The sequence below is a fragment of the Amphiprion ocellaris genome, chromosome 19 (genome assembly GCF_022539595.1).
Source record: "Amphiprion ocellaris isolate individual 3 ecotype Okinawa chromosome 19, ASM2253959v1, whole genome shotgun sequence".
Taxonomy (NCBI): domain Eukaryota; kingdom Metazoa; phylum Chordata; class Actinopteri; family Pomacentridae; genus Amphiprion; species Amphiprion ocellaris.
In genome coordinates this window covers 25,066,155-25,076,864 of record NC_072784.1, presented here as the reverse complement: position 1 = coordinate 25,076,864, position 10,710 = coordinate 25,066,155, and the positions used below count along the sequence as shown (strand labels likewise).

The following is a 10,710-nucleotide window of genomic DNA, read 5'->3' as shown; positions in this document are numbered from 1 at the left end:
CAGCAGATAGTGTTACCGTGAGGCAGTATAGCAGGTGCATTAAGGTGCTCTTTGCAACTATAACTAGGGGATACTCACTCTGCTATACATACACACACAGACATACAATACATATGCTCATATGTGCTTGCAGATGCATTGAGGATATGGTGAGGCCTCGAGTTTAAGGTTAACAGGAGCATGGGAGCTTCAGTAACCAGAGAGAGATAGAGAAGGTTGAAGGAGGTCACAAAGGCAAGCTGACGTGGATGTGGGAGGATACAACCACAAGTGCAACACACATGCACACTCACTCTCAGACAAAGAGGAGGACATCCCTGAATACTGAGACCAATACCAACGCACTCACATCAGCTCTCCTCGTTGGGGGGACATCCTGCCAAAGTTGGTGTGGCGGCCAAGATGAGGATTCACTGCCGGACTCACAGGACGAGCTAACAATGGGAGACACACAAAGGACTACACAGACTCTGTCACTGGGATAGCAGGGTCTTTTATTCATCATGTGACCCTGGGAAGTTACTTACAAACTTATAAAGAGGAACAAGACCAGGACCTCCCTTTGCCATGGTGGATACTACATTATTAAGAATTTAAATGAAATACTCAGTGAGCTACAAGCAACAAGTGGGTAAAACTGAGTGACACTGTAATGAGTAAGACATTTTTTTCTTATGTGACAGTGAAAATTATATGAACATCCACTGTTTTTTTGTTGATTTTTTTTAGATTTTAACACTCTTCAATAAGTGTCTGTCTCTTTTTACACAAACACAGACTCTTTTGCAGAGGATTGAAGACGTACTGTAATGCGAGTGAGCACTGATGGCTGAGATTCCGACTCCATTACTAGATTGTGTTTTGAAGCACAGTGGTTTGTGTTTGTCTCAGTGTGCATTATAGAACAACTGACTTTGGACAGAGTGCGCTTCATTGTGTGTTTGCAGGGTGTCACAGAGATGAATCAGATGGAGGAAAAAGAAGAGAAGACATGAAAACAGTTGGGGATAAAAGATGTTGCTCCTGTTGGAACTGTTATTCTCATGACAACATATCAACATTTACAATCATACTGCCCTGCTTTAGCACACTTTTTGCAACTTCCTCATCTTGTGTAGAATGATTTGAGGTAGACTACATCATGCCAACCAAAAAAGGTGACGCAAAAGCTGGCAAGAAAGGCAAGGCAGAGGAGCCAAAGAAGGGAGGAAAGGATGATAAGAAGGGAGGGAAAGATGACAAGAAAGGTGGTAAGAAGACAGAAGAGCCACCAGCTAAGGGGAAGGGGAAGGATGATGGAAAGAAGGGAAAAGGAAAGAAACCTGTCAGTGAGTCAGAGGAGGGGTCAGAGGAGGAAGAAGAAGAGATGAAGACTGAGGAAGAAGAGGAAGATGAAAGCGAGGAAGAAGTAGTAACCAAGAAGGGAGCAGATAAAGGGAAAGGGAAAGCAGCCCTAAAAGGTGCATCCAAGGCTGTGGCTATGAAGGGTTTCAAATCTCCTCCTAAGCGCTCCTCTCCATCGAATGAGGAGGAGGAGGAGGAGGAGGAAGTGAAGGGGAAGGCACAAACAAAGAAAGGTATGGGTGCAATGAACCTGAAAAAGATGAGTGATGTCCATATCAAAGGAGCCTCCAAGGCCATGATGGGCTTTGCTGCTGAGGGACAGAAGAAGAATGCAGGAGCAGGAAAAGCACAAAAGACAGTAGATGTAAAGTCTCACCTCAAAGGAGCCTCCAAAGCCCTGTCAGGCATCTCAGGAAAGTCATCTCCCTTTAGCTTGCCCTCTAAAGCACAGCAGCCAGAAAAGGCAAAACCAAAGAGAAACCTTAAAAGCACATCCCGCCTCTTCCTACGGCTGTCCAAGAAAAAGAAACCCCCTGCTGGGGGTAAACCACTTCTTGGCACAAACAAACTTTTTGCTGGTTTTGGGGGAAAATCGGCTGATAAAAAGCCAGGTCTGTCTGGTTTTAGCTTGTTTAACAAAAAAGATGAACCTACAAAAGACACCACACCATCTAAAAAGACAATAAACCTATCTGGTTTAGGGGGTCAGGGGAAAATGGCAACAGAAGCAAAAGGACTGGGAGGGAAGTTTAAAGGCATGTTCGGGAAAAAGAAGAAAGGATCACAGTTTAAGACTAAAGGCTGGATGTTAGGAAGGATAGCTGCAGCGACTAACTGGTTGACAGGGAGGTTCCTGACTTCTAAGAGTCAAGGTCAACTTGGAGGGAGGTTAGGAAGACGGGGGCAAAAGAGGCTGTCATTTGCTAACAGAGGCACTAGAGGGAGACAGGCACATTATTACAATGAGGCCTATGAGTATGATGATGAGTATGGCTATGACAATTACCACGACAGGGGGAGAAATAGAGGCTTCATGGAGCAACGTATAAGCTATGACCCATATGACCCCTACAGAGAGGAAAGGGATTATTATGATGATGAAGAATGGGAAGATGAATATGGTTATTGTGATGATGAGGGCAACTTTTATTATGATGATGAGTATTACTATGGTGATGATGTGGATTACTATGGTTACCCTTATGGCTATTATGATGAAGAGTATGAAGATCACTATGGTGATGAAGGGGTGGAGTATTACTATGGTGAAGATGGGATGCTGTATGCAATAGAACCAGCGCCACATGGTTACTATGGTGATGCCATAGATGGTTTCTATGACCCATATTACCCCGAACTGTATGAAGGTTACTTTGACCAAAATATTGGTTCAAACTATGGTATGGTAGAATCATATGGCATGATGGGTGCTGATTTTGGTGCTGTTCAAAGCCAATATATTGACCCAATGCTGGGGTATACACAGTCTCCTCCTATTTATAACCCCTATCAGCAGCCTTTCCTTATGGATCCTATGATGGCTCCAGCTGCAGCAGGACAGCTATATGTACAGGAACAGCTGTCTTATCCTCCAGCTGAGCCAATTTTAGAAGAGCAGTTCAGAGTCCCCAGGCCTCAAGTTAGACTATTTGGAAAAGACAGACTAGACGTGGAAACACTGCCACCGCCTCCTCTTCATTCTCGCCCCTCCTCCCCAGTGTTTCCCCCTCCCTCACCAGCTCTTGCCCTCAACAACCTGGAAATGGTGTCAGATATACAATATGAGCAACCCATTCCTGCATACCTTCCTGCTCAGCCCCATCACCCCACTGTCATGAACCAGCAACAGCTCCCCATTTTTCCTGGACAACCTCCCTCACCAGCACCTATGAGCATTCAACAGGAGCAGTTCCCTCTCCCTCAGCCTACTCACCCTCCTCTCACTCTTACTCAAAGTCAATTGTCCCCACCTCCCTTACCACCTCAATTCCCCCCCCAGATGTATCAACCATCCCTCCCACAAGACCCACAGATGTTCCAGATAGGTCAAATGGCACCAGTGGTTCCCTCAATGCAGCCAATGATGCCTCCACTTATGAATTCACCACTGCATTCACCAGCAGCCTCACCCAGACTGGTGCGACGAATGATTCCCTTCTCATTCCCACAGGTGTCAATGAGACCAGGATCCGTTAGGGGAATAGTACCTTCCTCCCACTTCTCAACACATCACATGGACTTCCAAACAGGCATCCATTCAGACCCCCACCTCTCCTTTCGATTACATAGGCGTGGGCTCTCTCACCAGGCCTCAATGGGGCGCCAAAGGCCAGCTTCACCAGTTGACAGGCAGAAAACACCCAGCCCACTTTCTTCTCCAATACACCACAGGAGAGGGATGTCAACAACAAGAGCTCAGCCATCCATGACAAGAGGAAGGGGAGGCGCTGGGTTACACAGGGCTCCCTCATCTGTCCGACCCCAATCCCCATTTTCTAGCCCCCTAGCTTCACCCCGGGGATCACTGAGGAAGAGAGTTAGCCCACCACCTTCCCCAAGACTTTCTTTCAGACAGCAACCACCTCCAGATGCAGTTCCCCTGCCACCTACCAGGCCACCTTTGTTCAAAGGTAGAAAGCAAACATCTAAGATGAGGCGTTCACCTTCTCCCCCCCTACCATCCCCACAAAGACAGAGCCCACTTCAACCTGAAAGATCTCATTCCCCCCTACAATCCTTCCATCCCACCTCCCACCACCGTCCTCCCTCTCCTTCACCATCACGTATCACCAATCGACCCCTCCCCACCCGCTCCTCTACTCGCAGGATGAGAGGTAGTGTTGGAGGTCAAAGTCATGTGCCCATGGGAGCTGTGAAACCCTCCCCAGCTAACCCCTACTTACAGAGACACAGTAGACATGGGCCCCCTCTCACTCAGCAAGTAGCCCCATTCAGGTCTTCCATACACAGTGGCCCTGCACCTCCTGCAGGACCAATTGGGGCTGGAGCTGGAACACCCATGTTAGCCAGGGCAGGCTCCCGTCCCACAGGGCTAAGAGAGTCAAAGCAAATTGGCACACCCCAAAGAGGCTTTCACAGACCCGTAGGTAGGGGGCAACCATTAGTTCGAATGCCCAGAACCCAGCCCTCTCTTCAGTCTAGGCAGTCATTCAGATCACCTCCTCCAATGCCTCCTGTCTCTCCACAACCTTCTCTGAAACAGAGTGGCCCTCTTTCTCCCCAGCCATCAGTACGTAGGCTACAGAGTAGACCTCAGTCTCCACTACCACTGCAGCATCATTCTCCTCTGCATTCCCGTTCAGCCTCACCCATGCACTATCTATCTCATCCTCCCTCTCCCCTGCCTCACAGGTCTATGAGTCCCCAGAATCTAGGGCAAGCCTCTTTTCAACCCCCAGTAGCTCACCCAGGTCTTCCTAATGGTACTTTCCTACCATCACAGAGTATCACCCAGTATGACTACTCAGTGATGGAGCCAGGCCCTTCTCCAATGCTTACAAATGCATTACCAAACCCTCAGGTTGTAGGTGCTCCATTTCCTCCCTCTATGCCTTACTCCACCACTGCTTACGCCTCTCCTTTACAAAGACCCATCTCTCCCCAAACACACCATGAAGTCTACCCTCAAACCCTCCCTCAACATGCACCATTATCACCGAATTTGGGACGCACACTCCAGAACCCTTATCTGCAGAATGCTGGAAACACCACACCTTTACAGAGGAGCCCTTCCCCCATACCTGGAATGCAGGGGGAGATATTAGCTAATGTAGAAGAGAGCCAGACAGTGAGCCCATATGCCAGTCTTGGTCTTTCCAATGCTTTGATGCAGAACTCCCGCCTACGCAGTGCTTCCTACTCATCTCCTCTACAACGCAATGCCAACCTCTATACAACTGTCCTCTCACCCCCTGAACTAGCAGCCCCTCCTGCACCCTCTGCACTTTCCTCCCCACGGTTGTCTTCTTCTATGCTTACCTCCCAGCTGCGTAATGCTTCCTTTGCGTCACCTTTTCAACAAAATCCCTCCCCCCCATCTTCTGCCACATCTGCTCCTCCTCCCACCACACCTCAAAAAGGAGGTATTAGAGGTTCCTCCTCATTTCTCTCTGGTGGACTGCGGACTGCTCAAATCCAGGGGTCTATGTTTAAGCTTCCAAGTGGCACTTTGACAATGTCCCGAGGCCCAGCTGAGCCTCCAGCAACCACTGTTGGTGTTGGTGGTGGCGGGAGGCTGTCACCTTCTATGCTATCCAATGCCCTACAGAACCCGAGTCTACGTCAGGCCACTTATCGATTACCTGATGGCTCACTGGTCACCAGAACTGAACCTGCTGAACAAATCTCAGGTTCATCACACCTCTCCTCCCCTATGCTGTCTTCTGCATTGCTCAATCCCAGTTTACGACAAGCCACATATCGTTTGCCTGATGGTACTCTTGTAACCAGGACAGAGTCAGAACCTGTACTCTCCTCTTCTTCTTCTGTGCTCTCCTCAGCTCTTCTCAATCCTAATGTTAGGAAGGCCTCTTATCGATTACCAAATGGTTCATTTCTATCATACCCAGGAGGAGAGACAGAAAGTGCTGAGAGTGCAATATCATCACCTGGGCTATCGAGTGCCCTGATGAATGCTAACTTGCGCAAGGCAAAGTTTCAGCTCCCGGAAGGATCATCACTGTTTTCACAGAACCAACCTCAAGCTCCTGCCGCCACCGGTCCTGCCCTTTCTGGTGCCTTGCTAAACACCAATCTCCGTGGAGCCTCTTATAGACTCCCAAACACATCATTTTTGAGGCAGCCTGGGGCTGCTGATACCTCTGAGCAACGCTCTCTTGACCTTTCCAATGCTCTCCGCAATCAGAACCTCCGTTCTGCCACTTACCATTTGCCAGATGGAACTCTCATCACCCGCTCTCAACCTGGCTCTGAACAACAAAAGCTTGATCTGTCTAATGCTTTATTAAAGAACCCAAACCTTCGTGGAGCAAAGTACCGTCTCCCTGATGGTAATATCATGACACGACTTGGTGCCCCTAGCACCCCAGAACGTCGCTCATTCAACCTCTCTGGCGCTTTGCAGAACCCGAACCTCCGTGGTGCCTCTTTCCGCCTGCCCTCCTCATATGCAGTAGTATCACCTCAGGTGCAGGGATCTGGTCCTGAACAGCACTGGGCACAAGGTTCTGATGGCTATGGAATGCAACAAGATCTAGATGTCTGGGGTGCAGAGAGGGTTCTACCTCATGGGACAGTGCAGAACCTTAATAAGTGGTCCATGTATAGAGATGGGGAGCTACTGGACCCCCAGAGCCTGATGGGACAGGGACACATGGGGCAAGAACCTGGGGAGTGGAATCTCAGCAGGGAGGGGGAACCACAAGGGAACTGGTTTGACAAGGTAATAGTTCTTAAAGTTTTCTAAATTACGCACCAAAAGCATCAAGCTGTAGTTACTAATATGCTGCAAACCTGTAAAATGTTACTATGATCTTGCAATAGGAAGTGTAACATCAGAAAGTAAACCAGTCCTTTATGGAGGTGTTGATGGTTTTAGAAAGAGCACAATGTTTTGCACTGGGGCACAATGAGCACCTGATGTCAAATCTGTAACACACTTTTGATGAGAAGCAGCCAAGGGGGCTCTCGCAACAAACAATCCTAGAATGACTGATAAAAGAGAAAATCGACATTCCGCTGTGAGGGAGTGCATTTTTTATGTATAAATACATTGTGCAGAGACTTATGTACTTGCATCATGTCCTCATTTCTAAGTGTGCATATACATTTTAGATGTACTCAATCAGAAGTCTGCCCACTGTGGTTCAACGGGAGCAAAGAAAGGAGGATGGTGTGGAAGATATGACACAGCTGGAGTAAGTAAAAAACAACACATATGGTATTACCGAGCTAACTCTCTTTCAGAGAAAGACAGAAAAACAAAAAGTCAGATCCAAGGCACTCTATCACTTACAAAAAGTAGTCTGTTTAACTATTGGTGATTTGAATTTATTAGATTATAAAGGGTCAAGAAATTCCACTGCAGTGCACTCAGTGAAGCCTCAGACATGACAATACTGGCTGACTTCCAGAAGTGAAAAGTGTTCTGTCTAGTGGTAGGACATAACTAAAGAAAGATCAGGGAATTTGGGAAAGTCATTTCTAAGGAAAGGCCAGCTTTGCATTCAGTGTAGCTTAAACATGCAAAAATGTTTAGTGGGGTCATACTGTGTTTGGAACATCCTTAATTAATTGTCTTTTTTCCATTTTCTAGGGAGATGCATGAAGGAGCTGTTCTGCTTAACCTGAGGACAAGGTTTGAGAGAAAACTTATTTATGTAAGTATCTGAACAGTCCTCATGTCAAATGCACATCTAACCACCTACGTACACTCAGTATATCAGTCTGTTATGAATTTGTTTTCACTTGATTATATTTTCATTTTGGTTGTTACAAATTCTATCTTCATCTTTTTGCTTGATTTCCATTTCTTTCTGTTTCTTTCTCCATCTTCATTCCCTGGTTTTTTTTTTGGTTTTTTTTGCAGACATACATAGGTAGTATTCTGGTGTCTGTGAACCCTTACAGGATGTACAACATCTATGGGACGGACTTGGTGATGCTGTACAAGGGTTGCGCTTTGGGAGAGAACCCTCCGTACGTCACACTATGGGCATGTAAATTGAAATAACTAAGGAAAGGTGACAAATGAAAGGGAAAACCTGAACCCTTGACCCCTACAGTTGAGGGATCCAATTGCTCTGTTATGGTGTGGGGACATTTTGCTGGCATGGGTTGGGTCCATTTATCCTTTTTTGAGGGAAAGTTGTTCTGAGTGATCATCATTGTTTATATGATGAAATATTTCTATCCTGATGAGATAGGTCTCTTCTAGGATGGCAATGCCTCAATCCATAGGGCACGAGAAATCACTAAATTGTTTGAGGAAAAAGATGTCAATCATTTGCTATGGCCTTTGCAGTCACCAGATCTCAATCCCAATTGAACACGTAATGGACATTTGTTTAGTGATACGTGCCACAGCACTTTTCATCACCATCATCAAAACACTAAATAAAGGAATAAAATTTTGAAAAAATGGTACTCATTCCTAAAGTAGTGTTCAAAGACTTGTAGAATCAATGGCAAAGAGTAATGAAGCAGTTCTGGTGGCTCAACACCTTTTCTAAGACATTTTATGTAGGTTTTCCCTTTAATTTGTTGCCTATCTGCAGATTTGTCAGTGACCTAAGTAAGTGTTATTCATACTAAAAAGTATTACTAGAGGATGGAAAGAAGGGTGAGAAGTCTGAGTTTACTGCTGCCAGCTTTCAAGAGGTTTGACTTTTCTCTTTCAGGCATTTGTTTGCCATAGCAAACGCTGCTTATTCCAAAATGATGGATGCCAAACACAACCAGGTCATAATAATCAGGTAAGAGGCTGACTCTATTTTAATCAGTTTCTGCATAAATGCAAATCAGACATCAAAATTTACCAACCATATCTGATTTATACACATTCTCATTCATGAGAACTCAGTTAGCTCACTGTTGGTTTCATGTTTCACTCTTAACACTGTACGCTATATTGAAGAAATTTCACTCTTAGTTCTGCAAAATTTGCTGTAGTGGGGTGTTTATTGTTATTCCGGCATACAGTAGGCTTACCAACACAGAACATGAGCCTGTGAAGGTAAGCCGACCCCCAGCATTTTGAGAGTACTCATTTTATAGGGATGTCAGAGGGTGGATCAGAGGGTAGGGAGGGGGCCATATGTAAATGCAAGGGTCAAAAGAGGGTAAGACAAAAAGAACAAAGAGTAATTCAATCAAAGGATCTGGCATACAGATGCAAATGGAAAAGGTGCTACACCAAAAGTTAAGGGGGTCTGACAGACAGTAACAAATAAAGATAACAGAATTGGGGATAACCATGGGAAATGGACTGAAGGGGGTGGCACGTGACACTAGTACCAATAGGTGTGCTATTTTCTTCATCAGCTACATGCACACAGTGAAGAAAACATTAAACTTTATTTTTAAATCTTCATCTTGCAAAGTTATTTTTGTTGTATCATTTGGTGCATAATTAGTCAGGGTTTTATAATGGTGTACATGTGGTGCACACAGTGTCCATGAAGCTTCTTGGACTGTCAGGTTTCCGTCTACAGTTGGATTAGTGTTTGTAAATTCATGAGTGTCTGTCTGTGGTTTACTGGCCAGCAAACTTTAGACAGAGCCATCCCTCACTTCTCTCAAGCTCCATCTATCTATCAGAGATGCCTCACTCCATTTAAAAACTGATCCCTTGGTGGAACAAACACACACACCAGTAAATTTACAATTTAATAACTGTGCGCACACACTGAATCCACACACACATTATGCATCCACAAACATTCACATGCAAAGATGTGTGTTTTTAGATGAGACCAGAAATAATCCAAAAATTCACATCTACACTACCATTCAAAAGTTTGGGGTCACTTAGAAATGTCCTAATTTTTGAAAAAGAAAAAACAGTTTTTTTCCACGAAGATAACATCAAATTAATCAGAAATACAATCTAGACATTGTTAACGTGGTAAATGACTATTCTAGCTGGAAACTTCTGATTTTTAATGGAATATCTCCATAGGGGTACAGAGGCCCATTTCCAGCAACCATCACTCCGGTGTTCTAATGCTACATTGTGTCAGCTAATCGTATTGAAAGGCTAATTGACGATTAGAAAACCCTTGTGCAATGGTGTTAGCACATGAATAAAAGTGTGGGTTTTCTTGGAAAACATGAATTGTCTGGGTGACCCCAAATTTTCGAACGGTAGTGCACATATGCACACACACTCTGACACACCTGGAACACTCTAGCTGTGCTCGGAAGGAGACACCTGTAAGGAAAGCCCAGCCACGTCTGGGCCAGAACCAGGTTATATTTCAGAGGTGAGTGCATCCGAGTGCACGTGCGTGTTTGCATGTGTGTGTCAGCGAGTGCGTGTTAAGGGGTAACTGAGGTCTGGTGTACAATGACCAGTAATGGCCCGGTTTTTAAGCTAACCAGCTCTGTGAGCTGAAACCTTATGCTGGAACGTGGTGAAGGTGCAGGTGTCCCTCAATACACACAAACACACACAACTCTGCTCCCCTTTGGCCAAGCTTGCATAATGGCGGTATTTAGTGCTAAGCTGTTGGCAGCGGCGAAGCGCTGGATGTGCGTGTGTGTGGAAGACTGTTTCAGGTGGTTTACCGCAAAAGTGGAATTGAGGCCTCGCCTAATGCAAGACTAGCCTGCTCTCACGTCACTTAGTCAATTAAGTCAAACACTCCAAAGGTGCCCGCAGTGAGG

General features: G+C 45.6%; 1 protein-coding gene across 1 annotated transcript in view; it reads left to right on the top strand.

Moving 5' to 3' along the window:
- Nucleotides 1-251: 251 nt before the first annotated feature.
- The window catches only part of myo15aa (myosin XVAa), a 105,687-nt gene continuing 95,228 nt past the window's right edge, over nucleotides 252-10,710 (top strand). The window contains exons 1-5 of the mRNA XM_055005323.1: nucleotides 252-6,766; nucleotides 7,159-7,241; nucleotides 7,640-7,703; nucleotides 7,913-8,022; nucleotides 8,724-8,798. Of these exons, the coding sequence (XP_054861298.1) occupies nucleotides 1,142-6,766; nucleotides 7,159-7,241; nucleotides 7,640-7,703; nucleotides 7,913-8,022; nucleotides 8,724-8,798 (5,957 nt within the window). The 5' untranslated portion in view covers nucleotides 252-1,141. The remainder of the gene's footprint in view (nucleotides 6,767-7,158; nucleotides 7,242-7,639; nucleotides 7,704-7,912; nucleotides 8,023-8,723; nucleotides 8,799-10,710) is intronic.